This window comes from Callorhinus ursinus, unplaced genomic scaffold, assembly GCF_003265705.2.
Source record: "Callorhinus ursinus isolate GAN/ISIS: 27379988/994484 unplaced genomic scaffold, GSC_fseal_2.0 scaffold40, whole genome shotgun sequence".
NCBI lineage: Eukaryota > Metazoa > Chordata > Mammalia > Carnivora > Otariidae > Callorhinus > Callorhinus ursinus.
The window spans coordinates 1526267-1550041 of NW_027397102.1; the positions used below are offsets into that span (position 1 = coordinate 1526267).

Genomic DNA, 23775 nt, shown 5'->3' on the forward strand with positions numbered 1-23775 from the left:
ACAGATGAACATGGGGGGGAAAGTGACAAATCATAAAACAGACTCTTAACTATAGAGAACAAACAGAGATGTTGGAGGGGAGGTGGGTGGGGGGATGGGTATTAAGAAGGGCACTTGTGATGAGCACTGGGTGCTGTGATGAATCACTAAATTCTATCCTTGAAACTAATATCACACTCTACGGTAAGTGGAATTTAAAAACTTGAAAGTAAAAAAATACATATATAAAAAAGTATAAACAGGAAAGTCATGTTCCCTTTCCTATCTCTTCTACTTCTTTCTATCCCCATTCCACAAGCAGTCAATTTCTTTAGTTTCTAGTTTATGCTTCCTGAGTTTGTTGTTATTTTCTCTTTTGCTAATAGTTCTTTTTATTTGGCATTGATACAGAAAAATGAAAGGCTTTAGTATATTTTATGTTAATCAAACTGTTAAACACTGTTCTGAATTGCCTTAGTATTGTAATAATTAATATACATGATCATACCTCTGAGCCAGTGAAAGACTGTGAATCATCAAATATTAAATTCTTTCCAGCTCAATTTAGGACAATACCATTTTTTGTAATTTTTTATTGAAATATAATTGACATACAATGTTGTATTACTTTCAGGTGTATGACATAGTGATTAGACGATTGTATACATTATTCAGTGCTGGTCACGGTAATGTAGTCATCATCTGTCACCATAAGGCATTATTATAATATTATTGACAATATTACTTACGCTGTACTTTTCATCTCCGTGACTTATTTATTTTGTAAGTGGAAGTCTGTACCTCTTAATTAGAGAATAAACTGGTAGTTGCCAGAGGGAAGGTGGATGAGAGAATGGGCAAAATGAAGTGGATTAAGAGGTACAAACTCTTAAGTTTCTTTTTTACAAAAATAAGTCAATATAACATATTACTGTTTTTCCCCATCCTCCTTGCAAACAGCAGCATACAATAGGTTGTGAATTGTTCTTTCTTTCATTTAACAATGTATCTGGAACTCATGCCATATAAAACTCCCTTTACTTTTTTCTTAACAGCATTTGTCCTTATTTTAGAAATGCTTCATTTTCCATGACCTGTGATATTAATTATATAAGTTGCCTTATGCTCTTTGCATTGTCTACATTTTCTACTGAGTTCCTTTTTTTTCTGCTTGTTTAAGAGGTCTTCCTTTATTATGTACTGACACTTAATAATGGAGCATTAGAAAACTGACTGGAAACTCTATGTGCATGGGAATGGGATTTTCAACTGTGGGGTTTCACTGAAGGATGATCATATGGATACATGGTCATTTTGCTGGGGTATCCAAATACAAGTATCTTTTTTCTGGGGCTACTTGTGTTTTCTGCAGAGAATTCTTCAATTATCTCCTGACGAAGGAAGGAGTGGTGATAGTAGAAATAAATAAATGGTTAGCAAGGTTCTTGGAGCCAGTGGCAGAAGAGGCTCTATTGTCTTCTTTTTTGGTGTGTTTTGATTTCCAGTTAATCTTCCCCATCTTTGTTCATGTGCTTGATAGTTTCCTGTCTAGAGCCTCTTTGACTCCATTTCCTGAGAAGTCAACCTACAGCCTCTTGCCAAGGCTGGGGAGCAGTAATCACCAGGTTGTGGGGGTAAGGAGGGACCTTGAGAATTCTATTTCTTATGTAGATGTAACATTAATACTACAAGGCACTGCTGACAGAACACATGAGATCACATAAGTTTCACTAGAAAAGGAAAGCCTCTGATCTTCATAATCAAGCAAATACAGAATTATCAAATTATAAACATAAAGATATTTTAGACACATGTGCTATAATTATTAATAAATTAGTTCCAATTATAATCCAAACTTCAAGTGGCAATGTTGTGATATAACTGTAGATACTGTCAACCTCATGGCATGAGACAAGAACACACAAGCTTGTTCAAGTACTTTTACTATTTTATAAGAAAAGACTATCTGCATGCCTGCATACAATGGAAAGGTTAGTAAAAAAGCTCCAAGAGCAGATTTTATTTCAGATTCTGTCTTTTTAATTTTTTTCCTCCAAGTTTTTATTTAAATTCCAGTTAGTTAACACATAGTATAATGTTAGTTTCTGGTGTAGAATTCAGTGATTCATCACGTACATACAACACCCAGTGCTTATCACAACAACTGCCCTCTTTTGAACATCAATTGGATAATAAAGTATATTTACAACATTTCATATTTAAGGCATTCTGGTATATAATCATACTGAAAACAATTAGTTTATTCTCTAATGAATGTAAGCACTATGAAAAAACCAACAAAAAGATCTAAGGTTGCTAAAGTACACACAGGTAAGACTATATAACTATATGTATGTATATAAAATATATATATACATACACATACACACCACTTTATACGAGGTGTGAAAAATTCTCTCTCAAGGAAGAAAAGGGGAGTATGTCAGAGGGGGAGACGAACCATGAGAGATGATGGACTCTGAAAAACTGAAGGTTCTAGAGGGTAGGGGGGTGGGGGGATGGGTTAGCCTGGTGATGGGTATTGAGGAGGGCACGTTTTGCATGGTGCACTGGGTGTTATGAACAAACAATGAATCATGGAACACTGCATCAAAAACTAATGATGTAATATATGGTGATTAACATAACAATAAAAAATTAAAAAAAAATTCTCTCTCAATAACTCAATATAGAAAGCACATGGGAATGCTTTTTCTCTCTCAACATCCAGTATTCAGGCTTTCAAAATGATAAAGAACTGAAGGTTTATTTATTAGAAGGGAAACATAATCATAGAAAAGGCTAAATGGAAGGTGAAAAACTGAACAATATTAGAAATAACCAAGTACTAGGATATGGGAAAATATATCCTTACAAAGAGTGGAGAAAAGGAAAATTATCACAATTTTTAAATCTACCAATCACTATAGTGGTATTCTGAGTTGATCAGAACAATTAGATAGTACTCTCTTACAGTAAATCCCTCAGAAGGGATAAAGCAGGCTATCCATTTTCTTACTTTCCCCAGCAGGAAAAAAATGAAAATAATCATGTTTGCAAGTGACTATTTTATGGTAATTTTCTTTTAGACATCAAGGGTATGTGCAGATATTAGAAAAAATAAAAATACAAAATACAAAAACAATAATGAACAATGATTCTGTACAGAGCAAAAAAACTGAATGCAAAAAATTATTTTTTGTGTATATATATATATACACTCTCTAAAACCTGATTCTTTCGTATGAGGCTTTAAGGCTTTCCTGATATGTTTGCTTTTAATACTTCAGTGAGAAGTGAGTTAATAGTTTATTTCTTCTTGGAAGAAAAATGCCTTTGTTTTCCCATCAAAAGGAAGTAAAAATGAAGTCCTATCAGGATTCAATCTCATTTAAAGAACACAAATTCTGCATTTTTCTTTAGAAACAATATTTAAGTTGTTTGTGTTTGTGACAATTTCCAATGTTCTTCACGTACTAAACTTTTTTCTAACTGAACTGCAACTAAGATACAGTGTTATATTAGTAAAAGTTTCAGGTTTAAAATACAATTATTCAACAATTCTATAAATTTCCCAGTGCTCATCAAGTGAAGTGTACTCTTATTCTCCTTTATCCTCTATCCATTCCCCCACACACCACCCCTCTGACAACCACCAACTTGTTCTCTGTATTTAAAGGGTCTTTTTGTGTCCCTTTTTCTTTGTTCGTTTGAACTGTTTCCTAAATTCCACACGAGTGAAATGGTATCTGACTGATATCACTCATCATTATACCCTCTAGGTTCATGCATGTTGCTGCAAATGTCAAGATTTCATTTTTTTTTATGGCCAGGTAATACTCTTCCTTATCCATTCACCTATGGATGGACACTTGAGATGCTTCCATATCTTGGCTATTGTAAATAATGCTGCAATAAACATAGGCGTGCATGTATCTTTGCAAGTTAGCAGTTTCATTTTCTTTGGGTAAATACCCAGTAGTGGAATTACCTATTTTCAAATTTTTGAAGAACCTCCAGTTTGTTTTCCACAGTGGCTGCACCAATTTGCATTCCCAGCAACAGTGCATGAGGGTTCCTTTTTTTCTGTATCATCATCATTTCTTATTTCTTGTGTATTTGATTTTAGCCATTCTGAAAGGTATAAAGTGATATCTCTGTGGTTTTAATTTGCATTTCCCTCATGATTACTTATGGTGAGCATCTTTTCATGTGTTTGTTGGCCAACTATATGGCTTCTCTGGAAAAATGTATATTCAAGTCCTCTGCCCATTTTTTTAAAATCAGATTATTTGTTTTTTTGGGTGTTGAGTAGTATAAGTTCTTCATATATTTTGGATATTAAGCCCTTATCAAATATATCATTTTACAAATATCTTCTCCCATTCAATAGGTTGCCTTGTAGTTCTGTTGATGGTTTCTGTCATGCAAAAGCGTTTCCATTTGGTGTACTCACAACAGTCTAATTTTGCCTTATTCTCCCTTGCCTGAAAAGACTTACCTAAAAAAATATGTTTCTATAGTCAATGTCAAAGAAATTATTGCCTATGTTTTCTTCTAGGATTTTTACAGTTTCAGGTCTCACATTTAGGTCTTTAATCCATTTTAAGTTTATTTTTGTGTATAGTGTAGGAAAGTGATCTAGTTTCATTCGTTTGCATGTAGCTGTTCAGTGTTCCCAGCACCATTTGTTGAAGAGACTCTTTCCTCACTGTATATTCTTGCCTCCTCTGTCATAGATTAATAGACCATATAAGTGTGTGTTCTTTTCTAGACTCTCTATTCTCCTCCATTGATCTATGTGTCTATTTTTGTGCCAGTACCATACTTACCACAGCTTTATATCTTGAAATCAGGGATTCTGATACATCCTGCTTTGTTCTTCTTTTTTGGATTGCTTTGGCTATGTGAGGTCTTTTGTGGTTCTATCCAAATTTTAAAATTATTTGTTACAGTTCTGAGAAACATGTTGTTGGTATTTTAAAGGGATTACACTGAATCCGTATAGATTGCTTTGGGTAGTATAGACCCTTCACCAATATTAATTCTTCTAATTCATGAACAAGAAATATCTATCTGTGTCATCTTCAATTTCTTTCATCAATATTTTATAGTTTCCATGGTATGGAACTTTCATCTCCTTAAATTTATTCCGAAGTATTTTATTAATTTTGGTACAAGTGTAAGCGAGATTGTTTTAATTTCTCTTTCTGCTTCTTCATTATCAGTGTGTAGAAATGCAGATTTCTGTACATTAATCTTGTAACCTGTGACTTTACTGATTCATTTCTATGAAAAATTTTACTTCTTCCTTATGAATTTGGATGCCTTTTATTTCTTTTTCTTGTCTCATTGCTGCAGCTAGGATTCCTAGTACTCTATTAAATAAAAGTGAAAGTTGACATTCTTGTCTTGCTCCTGTTAAGAGGAAAAGCTGTTTTTCACCACTGAGTATGATGTGAGCTGTGGGTTTTCCATATATGGCCTGATGATGTTGAAGTATGTTTGCTTCAAACCTACTTTGTTGAAAATTTTTATCATGAATGGACGCTGTACTTTGCAAATGATTTTCCTGCATCTATTGAGAATAACATACGGTTTTGTTCTTTTCTCTTACTGATATGACCTATTATATTAATTGATTTACAAATATTGAATCACCCCCTTGCATCCTGGGAATAAATCCCACGTGACTGTGGTGAATGATTTTTTTAAATTTATTGTTGGATTCGGTTGGCTAATACTTTGTTGAGGATTTTTGTATCTATATTCATCAGAGATAGTGGCCTGTAGTTTGCTTTTTTTGTAATATCTTCATGTGGTTTTGGTATCAGGGTAATGCTGGCCTCACAGAATGAACTTGGAAGCTTTCCTTCCTCATCTATTTCTTGGAATAGTTTGAGAAGAATAGGTATTAACTTTTATTTAAATGTTTGGCAGAATTCACCTGTGAAGCCATATGGTCCTGGACTTTTGTTTGTTGGGAGTTTTTTGATTACTGATTCAATATCATTTCTAGTAATTGGTTTGTTCAAATTTTCTATTATGTCCTGATTCCGTTTTGGAAGGTTATATATTTCTATAATTTATCCATTTCTTTTAGCTGTCCAAATTGTTGGCATAGTTTTTCATAGTATTCTCCTATCATCTTTTGTATTTCAGTGTTCTCAGCTGTTATTTCTTCTCCATTTCTGAATTTGAGTCCTCTCTCTCTCGGTAAGTCTGGCTAAAGGTTTATCAATTTTGTTGGTCTTTTCAAACAATCAGCTCCTGGTTTCACTGATCTATTCTATTTTGTGTTTTTTTAGTCCCTATTTCATTCATTTTTGCTCTAATCTTTATTATTTTCTTCCTTCTACTGACTTTGGGCTTTTTTGTTGTTGTTCGTTCTTTTCTAGCCCCTTTAGGTGTAAGGTTAGGTTGTTTATTCAAGATTTTTCTTTCATGAGATAGGCCTATATTGGTATAATCTTCATCTTAGAACACTTTTTGCTGCATCTCAATGACTTAGAACCATTGTGTTTTCATTTTCATTTGTCTCCATGTATTTTTGATTTCTTCTGATTCTTTGTTGAGTTTGTGTTTTTTTCCATATTTTTCTCACAATTGATTTTTAGTTTTATATCTTTTTGTTTGGGAATGATGCTTGATGTGGTTTTATCTTCTTAAATTCAGAGACTTGTTTTGTGCCCTAATATGAGATCTAGTCTGGAGAATGCTCTGTGTGCACTTAAAAATAAGTGTATACTGCTGTTTTTTTGACAGAATGTTCTGAATATATATGTTAATTTCATCTGGTCCAATATGTCATTCAAAGTCACTTTATTTTCTGTATAGATGATGTAAGTGGGGTGTTAAAGTCAATTATTGTATTAATTTCTTCTTTTATGTCTGTTAACACATGATGTTTTTGGGTGCTCCCATGTTGGGTACACAAATATTTACAACTATTATATCTTCTTGCTGGCTTTTCCCCTTTATCATCATGTAGCGTCCTTGTCTCTTATTACAATATTTGTTTTAATGCGTGTTTTGTGCAATAGAAGTATTGCTCTCCTGGCTTTCTTTTCACTTCTACTTACATGGTAAATGTTTGTGTCCTTCCTTTCAATCTCCATGTGTCTTTAGGTCTGAACTGAGTCTCATGTAGGTAGCACTTAGATGGCGCTTGTATTTTTTAACCATTCAGTCATCCTATGTGTTTTTTTCCTCCTATGTGTTTTGATTGGAGCATTTAGTCCATTGACAGTCAAAGTAATTAATGATAGGTATGTAGTTATTGCCATTTTGTAACTTGTTTTATGGTTGTTTTTGTAGTTCTTTTCTTTCCTCCCATCTTCCCCTTTCCCTTGTGATTTGATGGCTTTCTTCAGTGTTATGCTTGGATTACGTTCTCTTTACTTTTTGTGTATCTACCACAGGTTTTTGCTTTGTGGTTACCATTAAGTTCATATATAATATTTTATGTATCTAACAGTCTATGTTAGGTTGATGGTCAGTTAAGTTTGAAGTCATTTTTTTAAGATTTTATTTATTTATTTGAGAGAGAATGAGATAGAGAGAGAGAGCATGAGAGGGGGGAAGGTCAGAGGGAGAAGCAGACTCCCCGCTGAGCAGGGAGCCCGATGTGGGACTCGATCCCGGGACTCCAGGATCATGACCTGAGCCTAAGGCAGTCGCTTAACCAACTGAGCCACACAGGTGCCCCTGAAGTCATTTTTAAAGTAGTAAAATTTTACTTCTCCCACATTTTATGTATATCATACTTTACATCTTTTTATGAATCTCTTGATTACTTTAGATATAATTTGTTTTTCTGCTTTAACCTCCATACTGGTTTTATAAGTGATTAATTCACCATTTTTATTATATGTTTGCATTTACCTGTGAAATTTTTTCCTTTCATAATTTTCTTACTCCTAATTATTGCCTTTTCTTTCCAAAGATTTCCCTTTAATTTTTCTTGAAGGCTGGTTTAATGGTGATAAATTCCTTGAACTTTTATTTGCCTGGAAAACTCTTTATCTCTCTTTATATTCTGAAGATAGCCTTACTGTGTAGAGTATTCTTGGTTACAGGTTATTTTTCTGTTAGTAGTCTGAATATACCATGCCACCCCTGTCTGGCCTATGAAGTTTCTGCTGAAAAATCAGGTGAAAGCCTTAAGGGGTTTTCCTTGTATGTAACTGTTTTCTTTTCTCTTGATGCTTTTAACATTCTCTCTTTATCACTACTTTTTGCCATTTAGTTATTATGTGTCTTGGTGTGGACCTCCTTGGGTTGATTTTGTTGTGAGTTCTGTGTGCCTCCAGAATCTGGATGTCTGTTTCCTTCCGCAAGTTAGGGAAGTTTTCAGCTATTATTTCTTCAAACAAATTTTCTGCACCCTTCTCTCTCCTCCTTCTGGGATTGCTATAATGTGAATGTTATAATCCTTAATGATGTTCCTGGGTTCCCTTAATCTATTCTCATTTTTTATTATTCTTTATTCTTCTTGCTGTTCAGCTTGATTGCTTTTCATTACTCTGTCTTCTAGCTCACTGATCCATTCTTCTGTCTCCTCTAATTGCCACTGATTCCCTCTAGTGTAGTTTTTTCTTAAGATTTTATTTATTTGACACACACAGAGAGAGAGAGAGAGAGAGAGAGAGAGAGGGAGGGAGAGAGAGAGAGAGAGCGCACAATCAGGGACAGCAGCAGAGGGAGAGGGAGAAGCAGGCTCTTCACTGAGCAGGAAGCCCAATGTGGGGCTCGATCCCAGGGATCATGACCTGAGCTGAAGGCAGATGCTTAACTGACTGAGCCACCCAGGTGCCCCCACCTAGTGTATTTTTAATTTCAGTCATTAAGTTCTTCATCTCTCATTGCTTCTTTTTTATATTTTCTATCTCTTTATTAAAGGTTCATTGAAATTCTCCACTCTTCTGTCTAGTCCAGTGAGTATCTTTATGACCATTAATTTGAATTCTTTATCAGGCATATTGTTTATCTCTGTTTCAATTAGTTCTGTTGCTTTACTTTTGTCCCATTCTCTCATCTGGGACATATTCATCTGTCTCCTAATTTTGCCTCTTTGTGTTTGTTTCTATGTATTAGGAAATTCTGCTAAGTCTCCTGATCTTGAGAGTAGTGGCCTTATGAAGAAGAGGTCCTGTGGTGTCCTGTAGCATAATGTCCACTGTTCACCAGAACCAGGAGCTTCAGGTGCATCATCTAGTGAGTTGTGTGGACCCTACTGGTGCAGCTAAGCTGTCATGCCTTCAGTCATTAGATGTAATGGTCCACTTTTCATGTTCTGGGTGTACCAGGCAGGGTTTGGTCCCTGTGCTGTTAGGGAAAGAGTCTGGGGCCACTGTGGGCTTATAATTCAGTAGTGTGAGCAGCCAAACCAGATGCCTATTCTCAGTCCTTTTGCCTGGGCTGCAGTCATATCAAATTGCAGGGTGCTCTCCCTCTGTTGCCCCCTGAGAGGCTTTCATTGGTGGGCGGGGCCTGTAGTCAAACCAGATGCCTGGCCCCAGTCCATCTGTTAGGGCTGCAGTAGCATCAACCTTCAGGGTGCTCTTCCTGCCTTTTCCTGACAGGCTTTTGATGGTGGGTGGGGCCAAGAGTCAGACCAGATGCCTGCCCAGTCTGTCTGCTATTGCCGCAGTTGCACTGCTGTATGTGGTTATCTTCTCCTCTCCTGTCTCCCCAGGACAGGAGTCACTTTGGAGTGGTACAGGTCCCTGCCGGGGCTGCCTGTAGTGTGTCTTAGCAGGAACTGCTTTGAAGGGATGCTTGCTAAGTGGGGCAGATCCCCCAGAATGCAGGATGTGGTTTACGTTGTGTTGGCAAGATAGGTGGAAGAGTGTTCCTGCTGATTCCTGCAACTGTCTAGCTATCTAGGCTGGGGGTGGGGGCAGAGAAAGGATGCCCACTAACTCTTCTGTTCTTAGAGAAATCTCCTAAAGATCTCTGCCCCTCCAGCACACATTCTGAGATTAGTAAATAAATGTCCTTCATGTGTACACCAGGCACTTTTCAAACTGCTGCTTCTATGCTATCTTGGTAGGTTTTTTTTTTTTTTTTTGGTTTTGCTGGCTCTTTAAGGCCAAGACTCAGTTTCTGATTGCCCTGTGGGCCTCTCACAGCTAAGCCAGATGATTTTTAAAGCACCTGGCATTATGTTCCACTGACTGTAAAAACTCAGAAAGTTAAGCCCCATGACTTCTGAAAGCCTAATATTTTGGGGACTTCTCTTTCCAGTGTAGTTTCCCCCCCCGCCTAAGGTGCCTGGTGTGGGGTCTGCTCCTCTCCCTTTTCCATGCTTATGGTGTTCCTTCCATTCGTGGTTAATCTCGGTGGGATTTTGGTTCCAAACTGTGTCTGTCCCTCCTACCCTTTTCAATGTGGCCTCCCGTCTGCAATAAACTGCAAAGTCTGTTCTGCCAGGGTGTTCTTGTGTTATTTGCACTGATGTGATTATCTAGATGTGTCTGTGGGACCAGGTGAGCTCAGGATCCTCCTATTCTGCCATCTTCCCCAAAATCCCCCACATACTAAACCTTAAAGTTAAATCTCTTACCTGATCCAAGACAATGATTTCGTCTGCATCAACCACTGTTGACAATCTGTGTGCAATGAAAATAGAAGTTCTGTGTTTCACTGCATCCTTCATTGCACTAAGAATAGTCTGCAAGTTTGACAAGAAGAGTAGGAAAAAAAGATCTATTAGGTAAATGCAAATTAAAATAATCATACATTTCTTAAAGGAACATATAAAATGCCAATGAATTTTTTATTTTTTTATTATTTTTTCAGGATTTTATTTATTTATTTAACAGAGAGAGAGAGACAGCAAGAGAGAGAACACAAGCAGGAGGAGTGGGAGAGGGAGAAGCAGGCTTCCCACGGAGCAGGGAGCCTGATGCAGGGCTCAATCCCAGGACCCCAGGATCATGACCTGAGCCGGAGGCAGATGCTTAATGGCTGAGCCACCCAGGCGCCCCTGAATTTTTTATTATATAAACTTTATATCACAATCATATTCGACCTAATCTAGTAATTACTAAGAGGAGAAAACTGATCAAAAAGGGAAGGCAAATATGACATTATCATGGAAAAATTTATCTTTTAGATAGGCAACATTTCTTTAAATTAGAAAGACTCGGAGAGGTGGATATTTCTATACTTAGAAATAAACAAACAATAATGATGAATCCAATGATATCAGGAACATAGCCGGTTATGATGTTTATCTGGCCAATGAGAACAAAAATAAAATGAGATGGGACTCAAGTGACAGGATGTAGAAAATTTCAAATCAATAGAAAGATAGGAGATTCAAAGGGTACAAGAACATTTGCTTTTCATTAGTTCAAACTCAGAGGACTGAAAGGGCAACAAAGACAACTGTGTATGGTAACTTGAACAAACTTCCTTTTCAAAAGTGTTCTGACTTCTTTATCCATCATCAATTGATGTACAGTTGGGCTACTTCCATATCTTGGCTATTGTAAATAATGTTGCTATGCACACAGGAGTGCACGTATTACTTTGAATTGGTGTTTCTGTATTCTTTTGGTAAATACCCAGTAGCACAATCACTGGATCGTGCAAACACCAGTTTGCATTCCCATCAACAGGGCACCAATGTTCCTTTTTCTGTACATCCTTGCCAACACCTGTTGTTTCTTGTGTTTTTGATTTTAGCCATTCTGACAGGTATGAGGTGAGATCTCGTAGTTCTGATTTGCATTTCCCTGATGCTGAGTGATGTTGAGCATCTTTTCATGTGTCTGTTTGCCATTTAGATGTATTCTTTGGAGAAATGTCTGTTTATGTTTTCTGCCCATTTTAAAAATTTATTAGAAAGTTTTTATTTAAACATACAATGAAAAATAATTCAGCCATAAAAATAAAAAAAGAATGAAATCCTGCCATTTGTAATGACATGCATGGAGGTAGAGAGTATAATGCTAAGTGAAATATGTTAGTCAGAAAAAAAAATACCATACAATTTCACTCATAAGAATAATTGAAGAGACAAAACAAACAAGAAAAGGAAAAAAGAAAAAATGAGACAGAGACAAATCAAGAAACAGACTCTTAAGTATAGAAAAGAAATGAATGGTTACCAGAGGGGAGATGGGTAGGAGGGCGGATGAAATAGGTAATGGGAATTAAGGAGTACAATTGTTGTGATAAGCACTGAATAATGTATGAAATTGTTGAATCACTATATTGTACAACTGAAACTAATATAACACTCTATGTTAACTATACTGGAACTAAAATAAAATTAAAAAAGAACAAAAACCCTTATATCATAATGAACTAAAAAAAAAAAAAAAACAGCAAGAGGATGGAAATGATTACACAGAGAGCAAAGCTGTCATTTTAGAAGACAGTGTGATAAAGCTGAGAATGAAATGTCTAGCTCCATTTCCCTTTGCCCCAGAAGCAAGGACAGCTTCCTCCCAACACCTCTGGCCTTTCCTGAACACAAGCATTCTATGCAGGGCACACTGAAATGGTGTGGGAATATCTTTGTCAAAATAATTCTGAAGAGTAAGTTTTCAGAATGCTCTTTTTCCTCCAAAATATCCAAGATCTGGAAGAAATAGGCCAACCTCCCCAGTTATAAACAGAGGGAATGACTCTGAGACACCGGCCCTGAATAGCCAACTGAATAAAGAGCAAAAGGAAGGAAATGGGGGGAAAAAGTATTCTGACTTCTTAATTAATTCTGGAAAACACTTTTTATTACAGTACAATTAACAGTGTTATATTAATTTCAGGTGTACAATATAATGATTCAATAATTTTATACATTACTCAGTGCTCATTATGATCAGTGTACTCTTCTTAATCCCCTTTATTTCACCCATCCTCCCACCAACCTCACCTTTGACAACCACCAATTTGTTCTCTGTATTTAAGAATCTGTTTGGAAAACACATTTTTGTTTACTGCCTTTAAAGTGTAAGAGAGTTGTATATATATTCAGCTATACTTAGAAAGCTGGGTCTAAGTATAGCTAGCAGGATGGAAATAGCAATGTGCAGTTGGGCATATACCCAATGGCTCCCTACAGATATTTCTAAACATTGCATTTATTAAAGGAATAAAATTATCAAGAGTAAATGGCTACCCAGTAAGGGAAGACCTTATATTTTACTAAAGCAGACGGAAAATCAAATGCAGGGCCAATTCTAAGAAAAACTGTGATGTTTGTGGGGACTCATCTTCCTTTTCTTAAGAACTTAAGCTCTGACGTCCTACTAAGTGCTATGGACCTTTTAAAAAGGCCCATTAAAATTTACCAAATATTCTGGTAACTCATTCCCTTGGGGGGTTGTCTACTAGCTCTTAATGGGTTATGCTCTGTGATATAATAAAGCTACATGACTCAAATAATGACTGTTAGGACTTTTAATTTGTGGTAAACATGGATAATACATTTGTAAGTATGAAGTTCTTGTAAGCAGATTCCTATTCTGCCTATGAATAGGAGAGGGAGAGAGAGGGGGAAGGGACAGAAGGAGGAGAGGGAGAGAAAGAATCTTAAGCAGGCTCCACGCCCATTGCAGAGCCCTATCCTGGACTCCATCTCACAACACTGAGATCATGACCTGAGCCTAAATCAAGAGTCAGACGCTTAACCGACTGTCACCCAGGTGCCCCAGGGTTCCCTTTAAATATAACAAATCCTTATGCTAAACAAGTCACTTAAATATTAAACTGTTTTAAACATATGGCAGATTGAATAATATGACCTGAAACTTAACAACATATGCAAATATAATGCCATACATGCTGCAAAGCTGAAATTAAGCCTATCCTTCAACACTGGGTTTTTCCTATATATTTGAGTAAAATGTAGATGAATGGAGGTAACTGACAGATAATATCTGCCTATCTTCAGTTCTAGATTAAGGGAATCCATTCATGAAATTATCATTATTAAGACTTTTATATTTAATGCAAAGATGTTGTTATGAAGTCTAATGTAGTTGCTGAGTTGTACCACAACATCAAGTGTTACAACTTCTTGGTGCTGCACAGTATTTTTTGTGAAATGAATATAAATTTATACCAGCACCACAGGCTGTGTGTGCCTGACTTGTACTTTAGTGAGTTGCTCCATGATAAGTGAAAGATTTTCTGGTGTGTACTGTGTCGCAATCACTTACATGACCTATTTTCATGAGTGTTAAGTAGCAATAGCAGAAAAACTAAAACATTCTTCCTTTATCAGCAGATTAGGCAATTCTTACAAGCTTTGCAAGATGTAAGGATAAAATAGTCACAAGGTTCCAAAAGGAGACTTTTGCAAATGGACTTAGCAATGTGATAGTTCAATGCAACCTGGCATTCTTGTTATCAACACTTGCTATATACGGGGACAAAGGGCCAGGTATATTGCCCTACAGTATCTCCTAAAGTTCATTAAAAATACAAAAGAATGTAGCCATTTTACTGAAACTTCCAAGGAGAAAAGTTAAGCATTGAGAATTGAGTTCTGCATTTTCATCGTCATTTACCTCTTCAGTAATTGAATCTAATGATGAGGTGGCTTCATCATAGAGAATGACTGGGGGATCCTTCAAAATGGCTCTTGCAATTGCTACTCTTTGCTTTTCTCCTCCTGGTAAGGAAAATTTAGTTTAAGGAAATATAAAGACATATTTTATGTTTCTAGTATTTCCACTGATCATAACCATGAAGCAATGCGTTCAACGTGTACTTCTACTCTGACCACTGTTCAGTTTACTCAGAAGAGTGTAAGTTCGTGTATGATATCCTTTGACAAACTATATACCCTGGAACATAAGTATAACTCTGGATTCTGACTTTGTGGCAGCCGAAGAAAACGAGGAGCAGTAACAGCTTCGATTCCACAATTATTCCTCTCACTGAGAATATGCTCATTACATGTGTTACTTTATATTACTTCCCAATGGACAGCAACCAAAGATAGAAAAATTTCAATATTAGAGAATCAACAAAGCTAAAACCAAATTCAATAACTGAAACCTGGCAATTTGAAGACATGAAACTATGAATATCTACATTTATTTCTTAACAAAAATGTATCATTCAGCCAGTATTCTCCTCAAGGATTCTTTTGACAAATATTATTTTCACAGCACTCTTCAAAGTTAAAGGTGTATACTGGATACCTCTAATTTCACCTTAGTTATTTGCTTTGGGTCTCTAGAATAGCAGAATTTTAAAACAGAAAGGAAACAGAGGCCCAGAAAGGTTTAGTGATTTGCCCAAGATCACAGAGCAACTTCCAGTGGAATCTGGACTAGACCTGACTCCCAGTTCAATGCTCTTCCTATCATAATATGCAGGCCCATATTTGTTCCTAAATATACTCTAGTGAAAATAAAGCAATCTTCCTTTCCTCACTGGGACGCTTAAAGGTCTAAGGTCATCAATCTTAAATAGAACTATAGCTTGAAGTATAGAGGATGATGGTTTGCTGAATATGTCCCCTTGGCTTCTCTTCTTTTTCCATTATCCATTAATTTATCAATGTCTGAAAAAACTTGTATTTTTCAGTTTCAGTAACCCCTTCAGGAAAAAAGCTCCACTTGTTTATCATCTGGTACACCAAATATTGTTTCAGTTTTATTTTTTCTGCAATTATTATTTTCAACTTGTAAAGACGGCTCTATATATCTAATATTAGTAAGTTTACATTTATACTATTCACATTCTTCTCTATTTAATAAGATCAAAATTCTCCTACCAAAGCAGGCATCATGCCAGAACTATCTCTTTATCTACCTAGCAATTCAGTGTCAGAAACCTCCTAAATGATGTAGTAGATACTCAGAGGAAGGACTAGTTTAGACATGCCTCTCAAATTTCAAGTGGAAACCAACCCAGTTTCAATTCTATTCAATAAAATTTTGGAACTTGGAGAAGAAACATTTGTTTGTTCCCTACCATAAATATTAGCATAGATACTAAATAATACAATGCTCATTTGAAAAGGTCTAGCTGTAGGGCAATGGATATTAGGCAAGAATAAAATTTCTTTAGCTATTTCTACTCCCAAAGGCATGCAGAGAGGAAAAAAAAAATGATTGGAAAATGGCATGTGGCATAGCTATCTGAGGCAGTCTTATGTTGAGAGGCCTACTGTATATTATGTGAAAACTTGGAGATCTTTAGAATTAGCCAACTGGACAAATCATCTGGGGGTGGTCTAGTTAGCGGGGCACTACTCCTGTTAAGAGCAATGGTGAAGTACAAATGGGAACTGGAACGATGCAAGAATCTTATACTACCAGGTGTTAAGCAAAAAACGACTACAAACCAACCTAACTTGAAAACAATCTTTGCCTATTAACATTTTCTAAACCTAAATCAAAACTTTCTAATGGACTGCAAATTCCTTGATGGCAAGTCCATTTATGCTTCATCTTTTTAACTCTCAAATCATTTAGCATGTTAGCCTGTACACAGTATGTACCTAATCAATGTTGTGAATAAATGAAGCCAGTTTGTAATGAAAAGGAATGGGGATTCATTAAAATTCATGCAGAGTATTCTTTTTGCCTCACCTTGATCCCTAATTTATATATTTCCTCCCTAAATTAAACTAGAATAAAGAATAAATGTAAAGGATATAGTGTGTTTATATGAGTTACATTAATACTTTCAGGCATAGATATCATAGTTCTGGAATTCAAAAAATTTTGGGTGAAAAACCATTTTTATGTATCCTCCAAAAAATTCAGTCATTGTAGGATAATTATTAAAACTAGCAATCTCATAATTAAACACTTAAATAGAAATGTACAAGCCCCAAAATTTACTTGACCACTGAACCAACAAGGTCATGAAAATGAAACTGGCTGTAATGAAAGTACAGCAGTTAAGTACATCAAGTATAAGGAAGTCTAAAGTACTGAAAACATCCCATAATGATCTAGGAAATTATGATGAGATACACTATTTATTATCAAATTACTTTTCCCTACTCTTACTACTTTCTCAGGTGAATAATGATGTTGGCCTTCCTTTAGTATTAAGATTATGGTTAGTTAATGCTGACCTGAGCATGTGTTAGCAATTTAATTTTAAGCATTTCCAGTTTGCAGCTGCAAGTGCAAAAAAAAAAAAAGAGAGAGACCTTCATGACTTGAGAACAGTTATTGCCAACATGTTGAATTATTTACAGTGATGGCTGAGACTGGGACCTTTTTGAAAGTGACTAGATGAGCACTAGGTGTGTACTCTGTCATTACATTTTCTAGAAAATGGCTCTGACAAATTAAAGTTTGAAGGTAGTACACAGGTGGGAGCAGATCTAAAATCTCTGATTACCTGAAAGTTTGAGTCCTCGTTCCCCTACTTGTGTGTCATATCCATGTGGCATTCGGAGAATTGCATCATGGAGTCCAGCTAATTTTGCCACTGCATACACCTCCTCAGGTGAAGCATGGATGTTTCCATATAAGAGGTTGTAGTAAATGGTATTATGGAAGAGGACAGCATCCTGGAGAAGATTTATATATACGTACATATATATGTATGTTCATTATAAAAAGTTCAAACAACTTAGTAAAGACATAAAGGCATAAAGAGTAAAACATGGTAACTCCTTTATCACCCCCTTCATCCCTGCAATCCCATTTCCCTTCAGAGCTCTAATCACCATGAACAATTGTTGAGTATCGGTCCAGACTTTTCTTGATGCATCTATATGCCATATACTTTTTTCTTCAACACAGTGGGATCATACTATACATAGATATTATTTTTATAAATCACTTTTTTCACTTAACATATGCTGGAAACTGCTCACGTCAGTAACAGAATTCTACCTCACTTTTTTAAAGATTTTATTTTTTTTGAGAGAGAGCACAAGCAGGGGGAGAGGCAGAGGGAGAGGGAGAAGTAGACTCCCTGTTGAGCTGGGAGCCCGACATGGGGCTCAATCCCAGGACCTGGAAATCGTAAGACAGACCCTTAACCATCTGAGCCACCCAGGCGCCCCCTACCTCACTTTTTTAACAGTTGGCTGGTATTATTTATTTCTCTACTGATAGACATTAATGTAGTTTCCAAATTTTTGCTACTATAAACAATGTTGGAATAAATTATCATTGTATATAGGACTTTGTACACTTGCATATTTCTGTAAGAAGGACTCCTAAGAATAGACTGATGAGTTAAAAGATAAGCATACATCTGGCTCCCTGCCCAGCGAGGAGTCTGCTTCTCCCTCTCCCTCTGCCCCTTCCTCCTCCCCTCCTCATGCTTTCTCTCACCTCTCTGTCATTTAAATAAAATCTTAAAAAAAGGTAAGCATATACTTATCCTTTGACAGTACTGCCCAACTGTCTTCCAAAATGCTCCAACAGTATACATACTCCAACCCATAGTGTAAGAGGGTGTCAAATCCCCATATCTTCAACAACTCTGCATATTAATAAGTTTCAGTTGTTGCTACTTTTTGGGGTAAAATGTGCTTTCTGTTTAAATTAGCACTTCCCTAATTACTAATGAGGTTGAATATGTTATGTTTCTCAGAAGCTTTTAAATTGGGACACAGAAAACGAGTTTTTTACTTGGACACAGAAAACAAAGGATTTATACACTATAGGTATTTTTTAGAGAAAGGTCACTGCAAGCATTCATTTGATATTTCATTTTATTCTGACATAGCACACTAAAGCTAATTTACTTAAAGTGAACATCCATCTCCTACTTTCCTTTTAGTCTCTGAATGGTTGGAGGGCAACAGTTAGTAAGATGAAATAAAATGGCTCCATTAGTTCACATTAACCAAGATAATTAATTAAGATCTAATTTAACATCACAATCAGCCCCAGTTTCAGATATTACTTCAAATAATATTTTAATCATTTTTATAGCAACTACTAATATAAAATGTTCTTATATTGAAATGGTACTTAAACCCAAAAACCTAAAGTTCTATAAAAAGAAAATACTTATTTTTAAATATTTTATATTCAAAAAAGAGCTAACAAATGCTACCTGGAAACTTTGAAAATACAAAAAAAAAATGGTAAAATAAAAATTTATTAAATAATCCATAATCCTACCATGTATCAATAACTGCTATCAACATTTTGGTTTATTTTCTCCTTTCTTCTCTAGTTACATGTATTCATTTGTATTATAAAATTGGGATGTTATATTTTGCTTGGTATCCTCTTTTTAAGAAACTTTGTATCTGAGTATTTTTCTATGACACTCAATATTCTTTATAAGCAGCATATTTATGAATTGCTATGTGACATTTGATGCTATGGTGATAAATTTAATCATCTACTTATTGCTGGATATTCACACTGTGAATTTCAATTTCTGATATTATAAATAATGGTGTAATGAACATATTTGCATATAAAAATCTGTTCACATCTCTGTTAATTTCCTTACTAAAACTTCCTAGAGGCAGAATTATTGGAATAAAGGGTATCAGTATTTTTCTGGCTCTTGATACATACTGCTAAGTTGCTTGTCAGGAAAACTGTATACTTCCACCAGCCAAACAACACTAGCCATTTTACACAGCCTTGCCCAAACTGGATATTATGAATTCTAAAATCCTTGCTGACAGGTGAAAAATGGTATTCCCTTGTTGATTTAGTTTGCATTGGTAAGTCCTCCAGGGAGGATCAGCATCTTTTCTTTCACTTATTAACCGTGTATATTTTTCCTCAGTGAATAAAATTTTTATTTTCCAAAAGGTCAAGGGTAACTGTTATATAGCCTAAGAGAATGGCAGCAATCTAGTTGAATGGATGAGGACACTGAGCCCTAAGCAGACACAACCCAGAATTCAACTCACTTTATACAGAGGTCAGTGTTTCTCAACACAGACTCTATGGATCACCTTTATCAGAATCATCTAGGAGGCGTATTAAAAAATGCAGGTTCTTGGGCCCCACAGCCCTCCTAAACGAGAACTAAGGTGTGTGAAAGAGTTGGAATTTCATTAATCTCCCTAGGCAATTCATGCACACTAACATTTGAGATTCTCAGTGAAGAGGGAGAACAGCACAGAATGTCAGTTCATTTGGGGACCTTTTATAAGTTACATATCCGTCTGATACCTTTCTTACAGTTGTCTCAAGAACTTAATTCAAATTCTAGGCTGCAACTTGTTCCCAGATCTCTCTATGGGCTTTTAGCATAAGAAAAATTCACATCCTATAAGGCATCTTTGTTGTCTTCTCAGGTTTTGCTCTGAATATATTTTTCCCCCTAAAGTCATTCGACAAATACTTATTAAATACTTACTACAGGTCAGGCACAAAGAGGACAGTGGTAAACAAGGCATACAAACATGGAAGCAGATAGCCAAACTGCTTCACTATGTCAAAAACTGCTCAAAATCACAGTAATAGTTTTCATTTACTGAACAACTATGTGATGGACATTGTGCTTGTGCTTTATAAGATATTATCTCTAATTCATAATAATTCTATCCTGTAAGACAAATGGTTATTATCCTTATTTTAAAGATAAGGAAACTGAGGACCAAGACCATAGAACTTATAAGGGTTAGAGATGGGGTTAGAATCCAGATCTGTTTGTCTTTAGTCTGGGCTCTTTCCTTTATATTATGCTATCTTTCTAAGACTTAAACAAAAATCTTTCCATCATGCAGATTTTCCATTCACATTTTTTTAGTCTTTTTGGTAACATAATTTAAACTGTAGGGCCTAATGCTTCCTACTTAGTTAGCATATAATGACTGTTTTTTTTTTTTTCCTTTTTTGGGAGAGAGAACGAGCCTGCACACAAGCAGAACAGGGAGGGGCAGAGGGAGAGAGAGAGAGATAATCCCAAGCAAGCTCTACATGCCCAGCGCAGAGTCCAACGTGGGGCTCGATCTCATGATCCCTGAGATCATGACTTGAGCTGAAATCAAGAGTCAGACACTTAACCGACTGAGCCACCCAGGTGCCCCTATACTGACTCTTTGAATTCAAATTATTCTAACAAAAGATCTACCAATCTAATAAATTTTCCCCCAAATAGGTTTTTTTCTTTTTTTTAAATACCTGAGGTACCACTCCCACTGCCCTCCGAAGGCTTTCCAGGCTCACATCTTGTATATTTTGACCAGCAAGATAAATGTTACCCTTTTGAGGCTCATAGAAGCGAAACAACAGCCTTACTATTGTGCTTTTTCTGAAATTGGAGACAAGGAAAGGTTATTTAGCTCTTATTGGCATTAGGGAACCCCTGTTTTAAACCACTGTAATCATTTTATTATGATAAAGAAAAAATATTGCATTGGGAATCATCAATCAATGATGCAGAATTTTATAAATAACTGAATTACCCACCCTGACCCACTACCTCCTACAATGGCCACTTTCTTTCCTGCAGGGACTTCAAAAGATATTCCACTAAGGACTTTCTGCCCCTCAATGTATTCAAAATGCACATTGTCAAAGGCCACCGAAGCTGTCTGTGGTGTGATCTGAATGGGAGATGCCATTGCTTTGTCCTATTAGGGAAGAGAAAAAAAAAGCCATTTTATATACCATGTAGAGTACAGCCATACAGACAATTTTCTAATTCACAGAGAAAAAAAGGGGAAATGGGGAAAGAAGAGGTTTGTTAAGTATAGTTAAACCACTTCCAAGCATGCTTTTAAAGATTTGTTTTTTTTCACTCCTAAGGTCAAAAACTGTTTTTGAGCAATTTTGGGGGGCCGGTAGGGGGTTCGTGGGCAGGGGCATAAGGAAGTTGAGGATGTGAGAAAAGACAATCACACATTTTATATCATTTTTAGCAGAAGTAAATCAAGTGCAAGTACAAATAATTCAAGTTAACAAAATGTAGCTTCTAGGTATAATATTTGCTAACACTGTAAGGTTTCTAAACATGGAAGTAAAAAGCTCTAACAACCTCTTAACACATATGATAGCTCCAATTCCTACAAAAAAGAAACCAATTTGCTAACGTGGTGATGTAAATATTCCCTTAGAATAATCTTATTAATGGGAAGATGCCCACATGCTTTTAAAAAGGTACTGAATAGATTACTTACTTTAATTCGAGTGTCTACCTTGAGTAGAGTAAACAAGGTGTTCATATCTATGAGTGCTTGTCTAGTTTCTCTATATACAGTTCCCAGAAAGTTAAGGGGTAATGAAAGTTGAAAAAGCAGTCCATTCACCATTACTAGATCTCCAACGGTAAGGGTACCTTAATATGTAGTTGGCAGAAGGAAAAAAAGGGGGGGGGCAGTTAGATGTTATAAACTTTTCCAGATTAAGATAGAAAGTTTATAGTCTATTATTCTGGAATATGCTTCAAAATGCATATAGCTAGCAACTCTTAAGGTCTACTCAAATCTCAAAGCATTTTAATCCATGATTTAGGAATACAGGAATCTTGATATAAGTAGAATGGGAATCGCTCACCCATCACTATACATAATATTAAAAAAAAAAGAATGGTTTAAGGGAAGATAGAAATGGATGGCTAGAGTCTCTCTTTTCTTCCTAAGACAGCTGCAAGTTTCTTTGTAATGTGAAATAGAAAAATTTTTAAAAAGTATATATTAAAAAATTGGAGCAAATGAGTAATCATGATTGGGAATGATAAACCATGTATTTAGGTCACAGTGAATGAATAAATCCTGAGTGGGCAGGTTACAGAAAGGAGGCAGAGACATTATTTACTTTTGAAATATTTTTACAAATCAATCTTTCTAGATTAAAATGTAACTAGTAATTGTAAAAAAGAACGTGTTTGCATTTTGATCCTTTGGACTAAACACTAAATTAATTACATTGCTTTCCAGGTCCACAAGAGAAATTAGAAATATTAGATGCTAAAAAAAGAAATTACTCCTGAAAGAATCAGTATGTAGCCCCACAAAATGTATCAAGAGTAGTCCTAATTAATGAGGGAGCTAGTGCTAACTAAACTTGTAGTGTCAAACTAAAGGAAGTTAAAAAAACATTATCATACAATTAAGAAAACACATTCTGATACAAAAAGGAAAGTACTCCAAGGATGTTAAGCACCTTATTGAATATGCTTTATAATAAGACTAATATATACATTCCTTTCATTAATCTTTATTTATAAAGGTTAAGTAAAACATCTATAAATGTAAAAACTGCAGATCCATTACCTGCCACAATTCCCTGACTGGCGAGCACCATAATGGCTGTTAAACCAACACTGAAAATAGCACTTTGACCAAAGTTCAGCATAGCCAGAGTAGAGGTACTTTTCAGTGAAGCAGTCTCATATGTCTTCAGAAATCTATCATATCTTTGTGCTTCATAGTTTTCATTATTAAAATACTACAAAACATAACAAAAATAGTAATTACATGCAAGTACAATTAGAATTTATTCTCTTAAGTGATTAGTATCCTTTTCTTCAGACCTTATGTATGGATACAGTTTTATACAGCATACTCCATTTTAAAAACTGACTTTCAATACATTGGACTATTACTCCTGCAGTTTTCTACAATGAACTATATTTGAAAAGTCCATGAAATTTATCCCATTTTGATGAATGCCTGGTTAATTTAAACCCAGATCTAGAAAAGCTGTTAATGGGAATGCCTGGCTGGCTTAGTTGGTGGAGCAGACAACTCTTGATCTTGAGGTTTTGAGTTCAAGCCCCACAGTGGGTGTAGAGATTACTTAAAAACAATAATTTTTTTTTTAAAAAGCTGTTAATGGCATTTCCTTCACAAAGCCTTCCCCTGATCCTCCGAGACTGAACTGAATGTTCTCGTTGCCCCCGTGGCCATTAAGCCTTCTTATATAGTCA

The 23775-nt window shown here is 35.7% G+C and overlaps 1 protein-coding gene across 3 annotated transcripts in view; it reads right to left on the reverse strand.

The window, feature by feature from the left end:
• The window catches only part of ABCB7 (ATP binding cassette subfamily B member 7), a 160191-nt gene that overhangs the window by 15288 nt on the left and 121128 nt on the right, over positions 1–23775 (reverse strand). For 2 of the 3 annotated variants that reach the window (XM_025884392.2, XM_073880888.1), the window contains exons 9-15: positions 23120–23294; positions 22025–22182; positions 21315–21478; positions 21027–21156; positions 17311–17482; positions 14508–14611; positions 10547–10654 (exon numbers count right to left, since the gene is read on the reverse strand). In XM_025884392.2, coding sequence (XP_025740177.1) covers positions 10547–10654; positions 14508–14611; positions 17311–17482; positions 21027–21156; positions 21315–21478; positions 22025–22182; positions 23120–23294 — 1011 coding nt within the window. Of the gene's footprint in view, positions 1–10546; positions 10655–14507; positions 14612–17310; positions 17483–21026; positions 21157–21314; positions 21479–22024; positions 22183–23119; positions 23295–23775 lie in introns of those variants that run through there. The other variant, XM_073880889.1, reaches the window with a different exon arrangement.